Source organism: Mauremys mutica, chromosome 3 (genome assembly GCF_020497125.1).
Source record: "Mauremys mutica isolate MM-2020 ecotype Southern chromosome 3, ASM2049712v1, whole genome shotgun sequence".
Classification (NCBI taxonomy): domain Eukaryota; kingdom Metazoa; phylum Chordata; order Testudines; family Geoemydidae; genus Mauremys; species Mauremys mutica.
Genome location: NC_059074.1, coordinates 20,158,446 through 20,178,516, shown reverse-complemented (window position 1 = coordinate 20,178,516; position 20,071 = coordinate 20,158,446). Strand labels below are relative to the sequence as shown.

The window sequence follows — 20,071 nt, the reverse complement described above, 5'->3', positions numbered from 1 at the left end:
TCTTCCCCTCACCCCCTCGCCTCCCTTCTCTCATTTCCCCCACCCCTTGCTTACCCAGCCACACTGCCAACACTCACTGTTGCACAGAAAACAGGAAGGCTCCCAGCACACAAAAGGAGAGCACAGCTGACACTGGAGGCAGCGTTTAGCTGCAGAGTCAGTGGAGCCGAGATGCAGCCTCCTTCCTTCAGCTGGGCAGCTCTGCGCTTGCAGAAATGGGGGGGGGCAGTGGCACATAACTGTTTGCCCCCCCCATGCCTCACCTCTGTTTGGGGGGGGGAAGTCCCCCCAAAAAACTGCATCAATGGTTATCCCCCACACAAACATATGTGGCTTTCCTGCCATTTTCTGCAAGGAAGTACAGGAATTCTGCAGGGGGTAAGGAAGGGGCATTTTCTGCCAGTGCGCAGTCCCGCAGAATCCCCCCAGGAGTATTCTGTGCTTGTGTACAAATAACGGATGGAGGAATGAAGAGGATCTGTGAACTAGATTTCTAGATAATGGATGGGGCTTCTTACTACTTGAGAGCTGAAACAGCAGCATATGCTGACTGTATATATGGCTAAATGTTTATGGATTTTGATACTTCATAGTAATTATCTGTCTGAAGAGTACTGAACAATGAAGTATGTTATTCTGATACAGGGCCTCTAGATTTATCTAAAATTGGCTGACTACTTTGATTTATATGTGCACATGGAATACAGTTTAAAAAATTAAATATAAAAATAATTTGTAATTGTCTCTTTACACACTGTTTCAGAACCTACTGTTATATTGATGTCTTAACAAAATTACATCTAGAACCTTGTCCAAGAATAGTTCATTAAGATCCTCAGAACAGTCAGAAGGAAATGAAAAAGGCAAAACCATTAATATGATTTTAAACATCATGTGAGCCATCTGGAGTGCAGATCGATACTACACAATGAAGCTTTATTTTGAATTGCATCCTTCCTGAAAATTGTATTCCAAAGTTAAATAATGTACAAGATAGTGAAGGGTTGGTGGTCTATAAACTACTGATAATGATAGCATAAAGACTTTATAATGTGAATAAATTAAAGCATTCAGTCATAAGGCTGTTTAACCTTAGAAGGAGAGAAATTAAGAGGCCAAGGAAAAGGGGGGGAAACGTGTTTTCAGATGAGGTATGAAAAGAGTTGGAGAGTTCATAAGGCAGAGAGCTGCTCCAAACGACAGAAGTTGCAGTGGAAAAGCCTGTCTTGCCATTAATGCTGAGATTTTGGGAAAAGGAAGAGAATGAAAGCACATGCTAAATGAGATGAGTGAGGTGAGAGAAAGATCAGTCCTACGAGGGAAAGCTGAAGAATGCAGAATTTTCAAAACAAGGAGGGTTATTTTTATTTTGCAGGTCTAGTCCATAAACTGGAATGAGGTCAATAGACCCACAGTGTTTGGGTAGGCCCGCCACCAGAGAATGGTGTGGACAGACTTGGAAACAGGGAAGCAGGAGCTAGCATTGGCATAGTAGAGAGCCAGAAGTACTGTGAGCACCTTTGCAGAGGGAAACCTTTGGGTGGATGGGATCCAGTAAATTAAGTCTTAATTTACTACTGTAAACAGCAGAGTCAAATGAGAGGTCTGAGTCAAGGAAAGAGTTCAAGGTGGATATTTTTTAGGTTAATTCTCTTGGCTGTAAGCAGTTGAATAGAGTGTCAGAAGATACTCAGTACTATTGTAAAAGTGGCAGTTAAAGATGGAGATAACAAGGACGAAAGGAAGAATATAAATAGAAAAGAGCTGAAAGCCAAGGGATGAACTGGTTGTGATTTTTCTCTGCACAAGAAAGTTGCATTGATTTAGCTTTATTCTGTTTTTAAACCAATGTAGTTACTCTGGTGCAAATCCCTGTGTGGACACTTTAGGAGTTGACTGAATGACAACCAGAATGATCTGATGTTTGGAAAACATGCCAGAGAGAGACTTAAGAAGCTCAAACTACTTAGTCTGCACGCTCGGACTGGGAGGCTCACTCCCCGATGTTGTGTAGACATACCCTGGCAGACTGAGAGATGTGTCACAAAGGGAGAATATCACTAGGAATAAATATGTCAGTTTCAGAAAGAGATTCTGAAGACCAGGAATCTAGAGTATTTGTATGTTATAAGTATCCATCCTGTTATCAGGAGCCAAAGCTCTAAATGGGTGATGAAGGCTTGTGTGTTTGCCATCCACATTCCATATTCCTCTGTTGAAACTAATTTATGATTTGCTCTCTTGTTGTCAGCAAAAAGAACGAGGAGTGCTTGTGGCACCTTAGAGACTAACAATTATTTGAGCATAGCCTTCTTGGGCTAAAACCTACTTCATCAGATGCATCCAGTGGAAAATACAGTAGGAAGATATATATACTACCATTTAGGCAACTACTATTTGACTGAATGTACCATTACATGGAAATATTGAACCATGTTGTTTTCCACTGTCTCCAAGGCTCATTTTACTGGAGCTCTTTGGATCACTGCCACATTATATAAAAAAATAGATGTCTGATCTTATGACATTGTCTAAAATGAATCTTAATCCATTGTTTATTAATTGCACATCCTTATGGTCAATGGCTTAATTAAATCAGATACTGATGACCTTAAAACTAATTTAGTGCTCTAATGAATATTCTTTTCTGTTGCGCTACATGTTAAAAATGGATGCAATGAGGAAATCTTATTCCAGTAGCAAACTCCCCATTAACATTTGCAATATCCTGCAATGAAGTGTAGTAGTAGCTTGATACATACAGTGGCAATTAAATGAAGGCAATTTACACATGCACAAAATGTGCATTAATGGCTAGTTAACTAGAGTATAAAGAGCTATCATGTTGCATTATGTTTGATGATGTGATGAGCTTCACAAGCTAAACAATTTAAGTATATTAACAATTCCTTGCCTCTGGTTGCTGTTGGATATCACCACACTGATTTGCAAGAATAATCTTACTGTATTCCAATTAGTAGAAATTAATTAGTGGAAGTCATCTTGACAAAGGTGTCCTAAGTTTCTTTAGCCCAAGCTATAATTAGGCTTGAGAGGCATATGAAGAAATAGATCTGGTTTTCTCTGTGCCTGTATCATTATCTTCTTTAAAGGATAGAAAGTGGCATTAATGGCATTATCTACCAAGACAGTTGGATTGCTTTGGTATTAGATGGTATGTTTTCAGGTCTGTTTTATCTATCTGCCTATCTCTCAGTCTGTTTTATCTGTCATGCATTTACAACACATCCATCACTGTATTATCTGGACTTATTCCTATTGCTTTTGTTTTAGGTATGACACAATCACCAATCAGTGGGAGACAATAGCTCCTCTGCCAAAGGCCGTGCATTCTGCAGCTGCCACTGTTTGTGGTGGCAAGATCTACGTGTTTGGCGGGGTGAATGAAGCTGGTCGAGCCGCTGGAGTCCTGCAGTCATATGTCCCTCAGACTAATGCATGGAGTTTTATAGAGTCTCCAATGATAGGCAAGTGATCAGCATTTTACAATTTAAAAAAGAAATACATGTCATGATATAAATGTCTGTACCACAAAATAAGTAAACCAAAGAGGCTTAATGTAAATATGTCTTTAATATAAGGCTGAGGAAAAGGTGTTTGTAATAGCAATGTTGGGCAGGGTTGGCAGCAGTATGTAGTATATTAACCTGGAGATGCAGTGGTCTGGATCCTTCACTCAAGGCAAATGACACTCATTAATACCCTGGGATATTTAGCTAGAAGGGGTGGGTTCAAGGTGGGGACAGAAAGGAAAGTAACACAGATATGGATACCCTATACATTATACAGTGCACTAAAATTTTGTTATGCCATCAAATGTCACTTCATGCCTAGAACAATGCCATTAATTTAATGTATTATTATTACTGTTGTTGAAATTCCTCTTGCCCAAAGGAAGCGAAGGTCTTTTTTGCAGTAACTCATAGATGTTGTTCAATGGAATTCACCCTGCAGGATAGAAAATCCACAAGACAGGTGGACTATGAAGATCCAGCACTGTTTTTATTAGTTATGTTTACAGTTCCCAGGAGACTGCTACATGCTTTACAGAACAAATAGAAAGACAGGGGGGACTAAAATTTTCAAAAGCACCTAATGGCTAAATCCTTTAAATCCATAAATAGTCATCGGAGCAGGGACTTAGGTGCCAAGCAGCTTGGGTGTCAGGACTTAGGTGGCTTTGTGCATGTCCACCGGCAGAAATTCGGGCCCCTAGGGGACTTTATCATAGGTGCCTACAGCATTAGGTGGCATCCAAGTAGGGATTTTGAGGATCTAAATTTTGCACCTAAGCACCTAAAATGGCATTTAGACACTTGCATCCCTTTACAGAGCTAGCCCTAAGTGACTTAGAAGCCTAATGTCTGTACTGGAGCTGGAAGATATAATTTCCAGCTCAAATAGACATACACACATTAGCAATGATCAAGCTAACATACAGATGGACTAGCTGCCCTGAGTATGATCCCATCTGAGATCCTATGTATGTATTAGAATAGCTAACCCCTCCCACCACTCATGTCACTGTGGATAGACTTCTATTTTTTTGCACACTAGCTCCATCAAAGCTAGCACAGGTATGTCTATGAAGGCTGAAAAATTACACCTCCAGCTCCAGTGTAGACATACCCTAAGATCCATTCTCAAAAGTGACATAGGCACATAGGAGTCTAAATAGCATTGACTTTCAATGGGACTTCATTTCCTAAGGCCCAGATCCTCAAACGTATTTAGGCGTCTAACTCCCATTGAAATCAATACTTTAGGCACCTAACTCCCAAGCGCCGGAACAGCTTTGAGGATCCAGTCCTATAATTGCTTTTGAACACGGAACTCTTTTGAAACTTCAAACCAAGGGTGCCTTGCCTAAAGATTTTAAAACCAATGTTAGATAGGATGCAACAGTAGGGTGCAGCACTACAATGACATGTATCAGAGGAGTAGCCGTGTTAGTCTGGATCTGTAAAAACAGCAAAGAGTCCTGTGGCACCTCATAGACTAACAGATGTATTGGAGCATGAGCTTTCGTGGGTGAATACGACGAAGTGGGTATTTACCCACGAAAGCTCATGCTCCAATACGTCTGTTAGTCTATACGGTGCCACAGGACTCTTTGCTGCTTTTACAATGACATGGTTATTCAGGTTAGGCCTGAGCACATATGGATGTCCAAAATAAACTACTTTTCCCCCTTTCTGTATATTAATTATTATTATTTTATTTATGTCTTTATTTATTTACTACATCCCTATTTCAGGCATCGTGGAAGAAGCAAGTTTTGGGGAGTCAGTTTTTGCCTATAAAATCTGTGTTTATAGCTTCTCCTGTGGATATAGCATTGCTCTTTTCCTTTTCCCTGGCTGTTCTTTGTGTCCAGTCTAATGTAACATGACATGCATATGATGTAGCATGAAGCACCCAGCAGGAGGGCATCAACCACCAACAATCATATTTATGTATTACAGCAATGCTAACAAACCTATTTCCTGGCTTTTTCCATCACATGGACACAATGGCTGCTGTTCCTGTAATCGACTGAGTGACATTATGAGGTTTTTCTGTGCTCAGAGCATACTGCAAAAATGAATGTATTATGCAAAAAAGTATTCTTTTTCCTTACCAAAATAGTACAAGTGCCACAGGAGCTGAGAATTCATTCCCTGGACTCGTTATATTGTCTAGCAGGTGTCAAGGCCGTGCGTGCTTGGAAAAATCATCCAAAAATATCACAAGATGGGTACATCATACATTTTCAAATAAATTGTGTTATTTCCCAACAAAAAAATATATCAAAATCATCAATGGGGGTGGGAGATAGTATTTGTGCTTTTTTTGAGAAAATGTAAGTAATGCGTTAACAATATTCTGAAAGTGTAACATGCTGTGATTTTTATTGGGAAATAAATATTACCAAATTATTTGCAAATTTATAAAGTCATTTAACACAAGAGACTGAAAAAATTGCTCCCCTACTGGAGGACATCTGTGATAGTGATACTATGCTTGATCTTAACCAAAAGGCCCTGAGATTATTGAAAATATACTTTATTTTTGCAACTGCAAAGTAGTAGTAGTAGTAACCATATTGATAAAATGTCCTCCCACTAAAGCTCGGGGGACACTGTACAGAATGACATTCCACATTCAATATGATGAACCTTTAAAAACAAAGAGAAAAACAAAACCAGAGAGAATGGGACTTGGTGGCCTTTTCATAAAAGGAAAATGGAATTAATTCCAGTAGAGATCATATTTCATGCCCATAATAAAAATGTGGTGCTCTCTTGACCTCAGATAAGATAATGTGCTCTTTAAATAAGTGTTATATGTGCTCAGATTCCCAGAATACAAGCAGCTCTTGAACTTAACCAGGACCAACCCTGTAAAGGGCTTTTCCACAACCAGTAATACTAATTTAAAACCAGTCTCGGATTCTAAGGTAATCAATGACAAGAATGCAGGGAGGGCAAGTATAGAATCATAGGACTGGAAGAGATCATCTAGTCCAGTTCCCTGTACTCATGGCAGGAATAAGTATTATTAAAAAAAAAAATTGGAGATCTACCAATCTCCTAGAACTGGAAGGGACCTTGAAAGGTCATCAAGTCCAGCCCCCTGCCTTCACTAGCAGGACCAATTTTTGCCCCAGATCCCTAAGTGGCCTCCTCAAGGATTGAACTCACAACCCTGGGTTTAGCAGGCCAATGCTCAAACCACTGAGCTATCCCTCCCCTGATTAGTTGAACCACTCCTGACAGGGGTTTGTCTAACTGCTCTTAAAAAATCTCCAGTGATGGAGATTCCACAACCTCCTTAGGCAAGTATCAGAGGGGTAGCCGTGTAAGTCTGGTTCTGTAAAAGCAGCAAAGAATCCTGTGGCACCTTATAGACTAACAGACGTTTGTCGGAGACGGCGAAAGTAGGCTTCCAGATCACCGCAGAACTGTATCATATTGGTGGGGGTGGCAGGGCAGAAAGAGAGTCCCCGAGATAGGACAGACTGTTCTTCTGGGCTGAGTGTGTGGTTGGATAGATTGACGATATTGCTGGGTGGGTTAGGGGTACCACGGTTGTGGCCCCATGTGGCAGGTAGGAGTTTAGACAGCTTACAGTCCTTTTTCCTTTGTAGAGAGGTGAAGTGAGTAATGTAGATCTCCTGTCTTATTTTAGTGAAGTCCATTTGTATGGAAGTTTGGTTATTGATGAGAGTCTCCAGGTTGGAGAGCTCTTTTTTGATGTTTTCCTGTTTGCTGTATAGGATGCTGATCAGGTGGTTCCTCAGTTTCTTCGATAGAGTATGGCATAATCTCTCACTGTGGTCCGTGTAGTATGTAGATAGTAGTGGATTTTTTACCTTTAGTCCATTAGGTATGATGTCCATCCGTTTGCATTTGGAAAGGAAGATGATATCTGTCTGTATTTGTGCAAGTTTCTTCATGAGGTTGATGGATTTCCACTCCATACGGCTAAATGCAGTGCCTTGCATGGTGTCAAGTATCAGAGGGGTAGCCGTGTTAGTCTGGTTCTGTAAAAGCAGCAAAGAATCCTGTGGCACCTTATAGACTAACAGATGTCTGTTAGTCTATAAGGTGCCACAGGATTCTTTGCTGCTCCCTAGGCAATTTATTCCAGTGCTTATCCACCCTGACAGGAAGTTTTTCCTAATGTCCAACCCAAACCTCCCTTGCTGCAATTTAAGCCCATTGCTTCTTGTCCTGTCCTCAGAGGTTAAGAACAATTTTTCTCTCTCCTCCTTGTAACAAACTTTTATGTACTTGGAAACTATTATCATGTCCCCTTCTCAGTCTTCTCTTTTCCAGACTAAACAAATCCAGTTTTTTCAATCTTCCCTCACAGGTCATGTTTTCTAGACCTTTGATCATTTTTGTTGCTCTTCTCTGGACTTTCTCCAATTAATTCCTTAAATGTGGAGCCCAGAACTGATCCCAATATTCCAGCTGAGGCCTAATCAGCACAGAGTAGAGTAGAAGAATTACTTCTCGTGTCTTGCTTACAACACTCCTGCTAATACATCCCAGAATGATGTTTGGGGTTTTTTTGCAACAGTGTTACACTGTTGACACATATTTATCTTGTGGTCCATTACAACCCCCAGATTCCTTTCTGCAGTACTCCTTCCTAGGCAGTCATTTCCCATTTTGTATGTGTGCAACTGATCGTTCCTTCCTAAGTGAAGTACTTTGCATTTGTCTTTATTGAATTTCATCCTATTTCTCCAGTTTGAATTATAATCCTATCCTCCAAAGCACTTGCAACCCTGCCAGCTTGGTATCATCTGCAGACTTTATAAGTGTACTCTCTATGCCATTATCTAAATCATTGATGAAGAAACTGAACAGAACCGGATCCAGAACTGATCCCTGCAGGACCCCACTCGTTATGCCCTTTCAGCATGACTGTGAACCACTGATAATTACTCTCTGGGAATTGTATGACATATGGTAGCTCATACTTGTAGGTTCATCACTTCCAGAAAGTTGTGTGCTAACCTATCCAAGCCAACCTTGGCATGAATGTTGGGATTTTAGGGGAATAATTTGTTTTAAATTATCTCAATGCTAGTGAAACAAGCTGGAGACCAAACTCCTCCCTCCATAGAACAGATATAGCATAGGCAGCAATATTGTGAGCTCTTCACACAGCCCTGCCAATCTGCCTCCAATCTGTGCCACTTAGGTTTCTCCTAGGAATAAGAAGGTAGTCCCAGCTCTACATTCATGTAATCGCTGGCTTCTCTGCTGAGCTTGCCAGTAAGTGTACCAAATGAGATACTTGTGCACTAGGACTGAAACATGTTTCCCATACGTCACGAAACAGTTATCAGGCAGTAATAACTTTTTGATGACTGCAGACCTGGAAATATACTCAGTGGAGTCTGTAAGGCTCTGCCTACGCTGCGGTTAGACACTCTGTGGCTGACCCATGCCTTCTGACTCGAGCTCGTGGTGCTTGGGCCAAGGGGCCATTTAATTGTGGTGCAGACGTTCAGGCTTGGGCTGCAGACGGAGCTCTGGGACCCTCTCACCTTGCAGGGTCCTAGAACCAAGGCTCCAGTCCAAACCTGAACATCTATAGTGCGATTAAACAGCCCCTTAGCCTGAGCCCCGTGAGCCCAAATAAGTGGCCTGGGCAAGCCGCAGGTTTTTAATTGCAAAGTAGACATACCCTTTGTGGACTTGAGATTATGTTGATTGGCAGGATTCTGTAGTTAAACAGTCTCACATCTCTTCTTCCCAGTTGCTAACATCTAACAAAGCTGCTACTTAGTAACAATTCTGGTAACTATAGTGCCACAAAATCAACCAAGCATTCATACTTGCACTGCTTATGTTTTCATTTCTTGCTATGCTGTCCTTACAGTGCTGAAGAAAATGTATTTCACGCACAACTTCCTAAGGCTTGTCTTTTTTAACGAGACCGCTGTAGACATGCTGAAGTCAGTGATTGTAAATAAGCATAATTATCTTGTCACTTTGTGTTTTAGTTCACTTTGTGTCTAATGCTAGGGCACTGAAATGTACCCTTTTAAGCAATATCAAATAACCAGTTGCCTACATTAACTCAACTATAAGTTTTGATTTGTGTTTCTGAATGGGTTTTCCATTTAAAGCTACCCACACAGTTTATATGCAAAATAGGAGTTTTATTTACTTATCACCATAGTTAAATTTTAAAATCTGGTGAGTGCTGTGGGGAAGCACAGGTCAGGGACCCATGAACATTTCTGGTATCTATTTCTAAATCTGATTTCTTCTACCATGTCCATCTCTGGATCATTAGGTTCCCCCCTAGTCTTCAGCTCAGACTCTCGCATGGAAGCAAGGGGTGGTGACTTTAGGACTCGCTTCTGGCAAGTGTCCACCCTCTGTTTCCCTAGCTGCCTCACTGGTGGCGTTCCCCCTCTGCTCTTAAGGTGGGTAGCTCTCCCCTGACTAAGGAAATTCTCCCCAGACTGGTGGATGAGGATGGGCCTCCTCTGGCTGTTGAGTGAGAGAACGGGGCTCCAGGCTCCTTCCCATTGCCAGCTCTTCGGACTGGGCAGGCAAGCGCTGGCAGGAAGGAATAGGGGCTGCAGGATTGCCATTCAGTGCAGCTGCAGCTTGGCTTCCTTTCCTTGCATGTAGGATGATGTCATGGGACTACATCTGATGCCTCCCATGTGTTCTTGAAAGTGCCTGTGAGGGCAGGTGCATAGAAACGCAGAAAGGGATTACCCAGTAGCAACTGCCCTGGCAATAGCTGGTGCAACCTGTCAGCTCAGTCCCAGCCTCTGAAAGGGCTGAAACTGTCAACAGGATGAGCCCACCTTAACATTTCCAGTCAGGCCCTATCAAATAATTCCATCCCCCCAACTCCTGTGTCAGATTCTTATTACCATGATTACACCATTATAAACAGAGCTGGTCTAAGGATTTGAGGGGCTATGCCCAAACTCAGTGGTTTCCGCGACACACAGACAGTGTTTGGCAGGATCTTACCCCAATGCACACACCTTCCCTTTCACCCATTCTCCTGCTGCACCTGCCAACCTCCCCTGGCTGTGTCAGTTTATATCAGTTCACATTTTGCAAGAAAAGGGCTAGAAACTTACTTTTTTTTACTAAAATGGAAGCCTAAATTTTGCTTTTGTGGCTGTCTCTGCTAACCAGGGGTTTGCACAAGTCTCTACCAGCTCCTCAGTGACGTGTTGTCATGGAAACTTTCTCTTGGTGAAGATGGCAATACTCTATTAGATTCCTTTCAGTAAGGTTGGATAAGGAAAGACATTTAGGGCCTGAGGAGAACACCAGCTATAATTTCAATTTATGTCTGGCTGTCTCTCTCAAGAGGATCTCAGGTATACAAGGTTATGTTGTTCACTCTTTTGCCTCAGAAAGGGCAGACAGGCACTAGAGGCGTTTGCATGTTGGCCAAAGATGTGCTTGGCATCCTTTTCTCCCATGGTGGGTGTCACTGCACTCTGGAATGTGCTGAGACAGCGCATGGTAAACAGCAATTTAGATACTAGGGAAAGATCTGAGGCCAGGTCTCTGAGGCCTTCATCATTGCTTCATAGGGATGTCTGAGAGAATCAACCGGCTAATTATATGCCCAGCCTGAGTGTTCAGTCAGAGCACTACGGCTGTCATGAACACTTTGAAGACAATATTAACCACGTCTGTACATTTCTACTTCATAATTCCAGGGCTGATTTTGCCTTGTTTAATTTAAAGGAGTAACAATTCCTGTGATTTTCTTTTAGAAATTCAGAATCAGAGAACGTAGAAGACTCCCTAGTGGCCAACCTGTGGCTCCTTGTATAGGCACCGACTCCTGGGCTGGAGCTACAGGCGCCAACTTTCCAATGTGCTGGGGGGTGCTCACTGCTCAACCTCTGGCTCTGCCATAGGTCCTGCCCCCCACTCCACCCCTTCCCACACCCTCCCCTGAGCCTGCTGTGACCTCGCTCCTCCCCCACCCCCCAGAGCCTCCTGCATGCCAAGAAACAGCTGATTGGGAGGTGCGGGGAGGGAGGGAGAGGCGCTGACTGGCAGGGCTGCCGGTGGGTGGAAGGTGCTGGGAGCGGGGTGGGGAGCTGATGAGGGGCTGCTGACGTATTACTGTGGCTCTTTGGCAATGTACATTGGTAAATTCTGGCTCCTTCTCAGGCCGAGGTTGGCCACCCCTGCCTTAGTCCATCCTTCTGCCAGGGCTGGACTGTTCCAGACAGCATATTTTCTAGTGCTTCATCCAGCTTAGTTTTAAACGTATCAAGCAATGGGTCTTCCACCTCTTCCATTGGGAAACTATGCTACACCCAACTAGATCTCAGAATTTTTTCCCAGTGTTAAACCTAAATTTTCCTTTTCTTCATTTCACTTAGCTATAATCCACATGTACCACTCTAAATAATGCCTCTCCCTCCGTGGTGTTTCAATATTTATTAAGGTCTCCGTTTACCAAAGCTGATAACATTTCAGCTCTTCTGGTCTTTCTTCACAAGTCAATCCCTCCAGCCTCGTGATCTATTTTGTTGCTGTCCTCTAATGCCCTCCAGTTCATCAGCATTTTCTTGGTTAGTTGGTGTCCAGGCCTGAACAAATTATTTCCGATAGTGCTTTTTGCTTTTGAAAAATACAAGAGTAATTTCCTTCATACAGAAAAAAGGTACTGTTGTGACTGAAGGCAAGAGACTTTGCCAGGGATTCATTTAAGTGCCTCTGGTGTATTACCTGTCCTCTGAAATTACAGAAAATCATGACCTACTACATAGTAAGCATAAATCCTATATTAGACAGAGAGAGAGCAAGTGCCAGTTAGCTATTTAGTTTAGATGAACATGGAGTGTATGTTTCTTACCCCTTGTGTTAGTCCCTAGATTTGCCCACCCCTCCTCTTTAGATTTTCTGCACTGTCACCTCTGGTGCACTCTCCATTGATCCGAAGCTGGGTGTGTGCTTGGTCAGTGGTATAATACTCATTCCCATTTTCTCTTTCCCTCCTGTTCCCATGAGGGCATTGGCTTCAAGGAGCTGCAGCAGCTCCTTGCCAAATGTCTGAAATCTGAGAACTGGCTGCTAATTACAATATTTGCCGTTCAGACCTCACAAGCTATGTTAAGAATCAGACTGCAGTCTCTGGGCTGCTGAGGGATGTCATCTTATCCTATTCCTGTATGTTGATTTGCTACACAAGGCATGAGTTTTTCTGCCTTAGATATGCAGGGAAAAGTGGAGACACACAGTTTTAAAAGCAGATTTGGTTTCCATTAACTAGTTTTCCAGTCTGTTTCATAAGCATACATATATTCACCTCATAAGGAATTCAGTGGACTATTCAGTAGGAATAATATCTGGATACAGTCATACAGTGGCGTGCCAGCATTTTTTTGAAAAAAAAATGTTTTGGCTGGTGTGATTTCAATAAGATGTTTACAATAGGGATCATTTCCGCCATTCATTTGAATACCATTTCAGGCTGTAACCAAGCACTGGCTCGGAATGCAATGTAAGATCTTTCAGCAGTTGCTGAGAGTGCAGCAGGACATTTTAGAATTCTGTCTTACTGAATATATAGTTTATTAATGTAATACTGTAGCCATAAGCCATAACAGAGGGAGCATATTGTTATTTTGAGGTTATTGGTATATGTCTCAGATAGACTAGATTTTCAACCACCCAAGAAGTGCACCTGCCCAGTGATTTCCTACAAGTACAAACCACATCCTGGAATGACTTATTGCTAAAAGAATATCACTCACTGAGTGTAAACTCCCCCTTTATTTTAAAGAGCAACAATTGCAGTGAATAGAGTTATGCAGTGAGTTCTTCCACTTTGAACTATAGTTCATAGCAAAATGATAGGGGGAAATTATAAACCAGTGGACTTTTTTCCTACCATTTAAAAAAAAAATCCTAACTTTTTTTTTTTTGCGTTTAAATCTCAACTAACTTTCTGTTGCAAAAACTATACATGGAATACTGGGCAGTTTCCAATTTAGATTTTATGACAGGAAGTGGATTAAAGTGTCCAGATGTCTTCAAACTGCTGCTGAAAGGGTTCTTTGTGGGAAGGACAACTCTTTTCTCTTTCAGCCCCTTCCTAGGTGACCCTATTTCCCAAAGGCTGGGGCTGGCATTGCTGCTCAACCCCCCTTCCCTCCTGTACATTCCCCCGCACCCCACTTTTTTTAAAAGAGTGGGCATTTGTCCCATTTGCTCTTGCCAGCTTGATCAGTTTGGCAAGAGCAAACGGGGCAAATGGCCACTTTTTACCAAAAGAGTCGGGACGGCTGGGACAAGGCTTCAAAAAGGGACTGTCCTGGCTAAAACGGGGCGTTTGGTCACCCTAACCCCTTCCTCCTCCTTTTTTTTTTTTTTTTGGTCCTTCCCCATTTTCCCATTCCCCCACTAGCCATTTAATATATAGAGTGATCCAGTTTTGTTCCTCAGTAATGTGGCCCAAGCTGTCTGTTCATGGGAGCTCAGTGACACATCTGTCATCATCATCAAAAAGGCCCAGTCAAAACATGGCTTTGGACAATTAGCATCTGGTTTCATCACTAACCTGCTAGCAAGTGACCTTTAAGGGGGGAGGGAAATGGAGCATGTGGAGTGTTTGAATAAGGTTATCCAACCTTGAAGAGGAAAATTGAGAAAGGAAGGGGAATTGGTGCCATCCAAGTGATGTGAGAGCTAAGGATGGATATTGGCCATCCACCTGGAGGAAACTGGAAGACCACATTTGGTTATCAAAATGTCTAGGGGGAAATTACGAGTTTGGAGATAAATCCGTGGCACTTGTGGGAGTTTACTGCAGCCACAGTAATACAAAATATGTTGGTTTATATCTTTTCTGATACCCATCTCTGTGGGGTTCCCTTATATTTTTGTAATATAAAGTCCTCACCAGAGATCAAGTTTGCTTGCTATGAACTTCTTCCTTCCTGAAACCTCTCAAATTTACTTTGTACTTACTTAGAAATTGTGGCTGAAGTTGAAAACAATAGAAGATTATGAATAGGTGAAATACTGAAAATAGTGATAGGAATCAAAGTTGATAGGCTGGTTCTCATTCTTTTACTAGAGTCAATCTGCTTGTTTAAAAAGAGAAAAATATCACTATTTAAATAACCAAGGGAGTTTCCTCTTTTTTGCTGATAGATAGGAATATGAAGGCAGCAATTCAGCCTCTTGAGAAGTTATTACTTCTGCCTTGAGGAAGCCCAAAATAATTTTCCTGTGAGATTTGGAAGTTTAATTCTGAGCTCTCTTTTGTGGGCTGTATACACTCTCTTGCAGAATGTTAGCCAGAGAGAGACCAGAAAAATTTGATAGTTAAATATAGAGAACAAACACACACACACACACACTTCAATTTTGAAACAGATGGGATAAGAGGTGTTAGGACAGATAAGTCTTTCTGCTATGTTATAATGGCTTAGTGGAGTTGAGAAGATATTGTTCTGTCTTCTAAGTGAATTAGTTTCTTCCCAGCTTTCTATTACATGATTATTATTTTTTAATTCACAAAGAGCGATGACATTGTCCTAAGGGTAATTTGTTTTTCGACATATCCATATAGATACTTGGTTAGCAACAGACTCCTCCTGTCTTTTTCCAGTAACTTGCCTTAGCCACTTCAGTACTTTCTACACTTGGTGACAGGTTTCAGAGTGGTAGCCTTGTTAGTCTGTATCAGCAAAAACAACGAGGAGTCCTTGTGGCACCTTAGAGACTAACAAATTTATTTGGGCATAAGCTTTCGTGGGCTAGAGCCCACTTCATCAGATGCATGAAGTGAAAAATACAGGAGCAGGTATAAATACATGAAAGGATGGAGGTTGCTTTTGCGTAGAGACTGTCTGGTTTGGCCCATGTGCATGGCAGAGGGGCATTGCTGGCACATGATGGCATATATCACATTGGTAGATGTGCAGGTGAACGAGCCCCTGATGGTGTGGCTGATGTGATTAGGTCCTATGATGTTGTCCCTAGAATAGATAGGTGGGCAGAGTTGGCACCGGGGTTTGTAGCAGGGTTTGGTTCCTGGGTTGGTGTTTTTGTTGTGTGGTGTGTAGTTGCCGGTGAGTATTTGTTTCAGGTTGGGGGGCCGGTGGGATGCTGTCTGTAGGCGAGGAATGGCCTGTCTCCTAAGGTCTGTGAGAGTGATGGATCGTCCTTCAGGATAGGTTGTAGATCCTTGATGATGCGCTGAAGAGGTTTTAGTTGGGGGCTATAGGTGATGGCTAGTGGTGTACCGAGAAGTCACCTACTACAGGACAGGCCCAACAAAGAAAGTAACAGAACGCCACTAGCCATCACCTACAGCCCCCAACTAAAACCTGAACTTAATTTCCCCATTACTAGGTTCTCCCTACTGTTACTCACACCTTCTTCTCAACTGTCTGTAACGGGCCATTCTCTTACCACTTCAAAAGTTATTTTTCCTCCCTTGGTATCCTGCTGTTAATTGATTTATCTCGTTAGACTGACCTCACACTTGGTAAAGCAACTCCCATCCTTCCATGTATTTATACCTGCTCCTGTATTTTTCACTTTATGCATCTGATGAAGTGGGCTCTAGCCCACGAAAACTTATGCCCAAATACATTTGTTAGTCTCTAAGGTGCCACAAGGACTCCTCCTTGTTTTTTCTACACTTGGGATGCTTTACTAACTGCACACAGACAGCTGACATGCAATGACCCCTGGAGGCTGAAATGAAAAGTTTGAGCATATGCTGTAGCCCAACTTTCTGCAGGATTCTTTCCTGCTAAAACTTGAACAATAGCATGCATCACATCACAGCCACTTACTTCCAGTGTAGTCTTTGCAAGGAAACTAACTTAGGCCCTGTTCAAGACAAGTGCATAAGCGTGTGCTTACCTTTAAGCATGCATGCAACTCACGTTGAAATAAAGTAATACTTAAAGTAAATCTACCAAAAGTGAGGAATACAAGTTTCCTTAATTCTGTCCCGTGTGCATATGCCTTATGATACAGATTTTAAATACATACTCATGTATTACCATAAGGCATACACACAAGAGGGCTGACTTAAGGTTTAACAGGCAACCTTAATTCTGGCATTTCCTAACTTCTGAGTGCTTTGACCTTGATGATGTTCTTTTAACATAGTTTGTGGGGTTTGTTTTGTATGTAACATTCTGTGTTTTAAAAAAATTAAAAATGTAAAGAAAAAAAAATTCCCTCACTTGGAACCCTATTGACTCCCCATGCAGAGCTGAGGTCTCTAGATCCGTAGCACAGTCCTCTACTATCTCAGTAGCTGATGCAGCATACGGCTCTTGTTAGCTACATGGTGATGAGGGATGGAGACATACTTTGCTATTGATTTCCCAGCTATTTGCTGACCCATAAAGAAATGTTAAGATTTGTGACTCCTTGGTTCTATTGCAGGTTCTGTAGGAGCGCATGGTCTAGTGGTTACTGATCCTTCAGCCTCGCTCAGTGCCACATTAATGATTTTGCCGCCCTGAAATAATTGCCGCCCCCGGCCCCATATGAACTTGTTTTAGTTTTTTTACAAATTCGTTTGAACTAAAATGAATCTAAATATCATTAAAATAATTGAACATTTACAAGTTTTATTATAAATAAAATTACAAGTACAGCAGACCCTCGCTTGAATGCACGTCTCTATATCACGATTTTGCTTATTGCGCGGGACCGCGCATGGGTCCAAAACTGAGAACCACTTAATTTTTTTCTTCTGGTCATATTATTAACGTTTAGGATTCTCGCGAGTATGTTTACTAAATGGCATCATGCTGTCATTCGTGGTTTCAATACGTGCTATGATTGGTAGAATCATGGCCTCACTGATGCTGTGATTACAAAAATGCTGCTATTATAAATTTGCCCCCCCTGCAAATTTGCTGCCCTAGGCCTAGGCCTAGGCCTTGTTGGCCCAGGCGATAATACGCCGCTGGCCCTGCCCCTAGCCTCTCCCTCTCGCCTCGTGCAGAATGAATCTTCAGAGACTAGCTGCCAGATTCTACTGAGCATGTGCAGACTGAGATTTTTCAGAGGCTTATAACTTGGCCAAATTTGGTCACCTTTTTCACTGGAACAACAAAAGGATTGTCCCTGACACAGACTGCCACTCTGCCAAATTACAAGTCCCTGCTCCAAAACATGGAGATGCTAGAACTTCTCAACTCAAAATTTGAGGAGTTTTTTAATATGTGCAGAACAATAATCTCGTTCTTGGAAACTGCTGGACCATTTTAGCGGAAATGTTTAAAAAAAAATAGCCTGTGACAAACACCAGGCAAGGGAAATATCAACCAGCATTGTTAAAGTTTCCCAGTGTATAAGCATATGATGTATTATAATAGGGATGTATGGAATAAGTCTGCTAGCTAAATTTCACATATTATTTATTAAAATAATGATACGGTTAACTTTACCAAGTATCGTCTAATAACTCTGCAGATAACGCCTCAGTGTTAAAACATTCCCTGGAAACTTCAACAGAAATCAGTTTAGGACATTTGGGGGGGCTAACATGTCAGAAATGCTGAGCACTCACAACTCCAATTGAAGTCAGTGGCAGCTGCAGATTATGTCTGCAGGAAAGATTAAGGGAGAAATGTTAGGCCCCAGAAAATATTCTTAGATGTGTTGGGACCCACCCACAAGCAACAAAGGACTGCAAAAGATAATCTATTTTTTAATACTATTAAGAAGTGGGATTCTTTGCTCTAGGATTCGTCTGTACTGAGCCACTGCTCAGAAATGGAAAGTGAGTGAAGATTTGCAGCAATTCAAAACTCTGCAACAAGTTGATACATTAATTTCAGATACAAGAACAGAGCTTTCACTGTGGCTCAAGCAGGGTTTGGAGAGGATAATTGTAACTGTACCAGTTTAAAGGGGGGAGGAGGGGCTTGCTGGGGAATGAAGGACTGATGATGAACTTTAAAAGTGCCTTGGAGAAGTTTAGGAGAAACGAACAAAAACAAAAAAGACTTCCTCATTTTCCTTTCCCTTGCCTTGGAGGTGTAGAGAAACGTGACTTATCTCTAAATAAAGGGAATGTATAAACAAAAACGACTCCAAACCTGAGCCTAGAAACTGATCTCAGTATTGCTTTCCATTGACAGATAACAAATATGCTCCTGCAGTCACTCTCAATGGGTTCATCTTTATTCTTGGAGGAGCTTATGCAAGAGCAACCACCATCTATGACCCAGAGAAAGGCAATATTAAAGCAGGTCCCAACATGAACCACTCCAGGCAGTTCTGCAGGTGAGAAAAAACATTAAGATTGAATTAACAGTGCCTCAGTATTTTCTACTGGGGGGAAAAATGACTACATAATAATAACAGTGAGAGTGGCGGAGGAAGGGAGATGTGTACAATATGTTTTTATTCATCTTCATTATACATATTTAATGCCCTTGTGCATCATACTGAACATTTGTCCCTTAATATTTAAGTACCATGATTTGCAATGTGAGACTGGGAGAGGCAGAACTCTTGGGTTCTAATCACTGACAGGCTGCATGACCTACAAATGCTCTGTGCGTCAGTTTACCTCTCTGTAAAATGAGGACGATAATGCTCAGTTCACATGGGTAAGGCTGTGTTTTCTCACAGAGGTCAATCCGTGATTTCCAGAGACCTCCCTGACATTTTCTGCTTCAGTCCCTGGGGCTGCGGGACTGGAGCTGGCAGCCAGCGGGGCCCTGGCAGGGTTGCAATGACAGGCGACAGCCCCCCTCGGGGTCCCCCTGCAGGTTTCCAGTGGCAGGTGACAGCCTCCTCAGGGTTCCAGGGACCAGGGACAGCCTGGCGGGGAGGAAGGAGAGAGAACCTTGCAGCTCCCAGCCACCGTGGTAGCAAGGGAAACCATGGAGCTGCAGCAGTAAAAGTCACAGACAGGTCACAGCCTCCGTGAATTTTCGTTTCTTGCCCGTGACCTGTCCATGACGTCTACTAAAAATAACCATGACAAAATCTTAGCTATAGAAGCTACCTCTGCTGACCACCAAGGCAGCTCCTTAGCCAGGGAGCCACACTGCATCACTGCTAACATGTGCCTAAATGTTTATATTTTTTAAAACTCCTCTTGTATTTTATTTTTAGTTTCAAAATAAGGACAGAAAACACCTTAAAACCAAAAAAGCCATTTCAAATGTCAGTTCCACATTTTTTATATTTAAAAGAGTGCCCTCTTTTTGACTGCTGAGCTGAATTTTGTCCTGCAGCAAACAGATTAAAAAATCACACACCAACTTCCAGCCAATGCCACTGTGTTCCTGCTGCTTCTGTGCTAATTAAAGATTTTCATTGTTCCTCTGTATTAACCAGAGTGAAATTGAATTGAGGAGAACCCCACTGTGTTCAGACAGTAGTTAATGATATTTTTCTCTAAAGATTGTAAACCAGAAATAAAGGGTCTGATGCAGCTTACATGATTTGCCTCATTATCTAGGATTTAAATAAATAAAAAAATGCAGATGTTATTTAACCACATAAAAATTAACCACATGTTAATGTGATCCTCCCTCAGTCAGGTT

The 20,071-nt window shown here is 42.0% G+C and overlaps 1 protein-coding gene across 5 annotated transcripts in view; it reads left to right on the top strand.

Annotated features, from left to right (window-relative positions):
- Positions 1–20,071, top strand: part of KLHL29 (kelch like family member 29) — a 544,343-nt gene that overhangs the window by 509,837 nt on the left and 14,435 nt on the right. For all 5 annotated transcript variants that reach the window (XM_045008743.1, XM_045008742.1, XM_045008745.1 and 2 more), the window contains 2 exons: positions 3,295–3,488; positions 18,653–18,797. In XM_045008743.1, the coding sequence (XP_044864678.1) occupies positions 3,295–3,488; positions 18,653–18,797 (339 nt within the window). The remainder of the gene's footprint in view (positions 1–3,294; positions 3,489–18,652; positions 18,798–20,071) is intronic.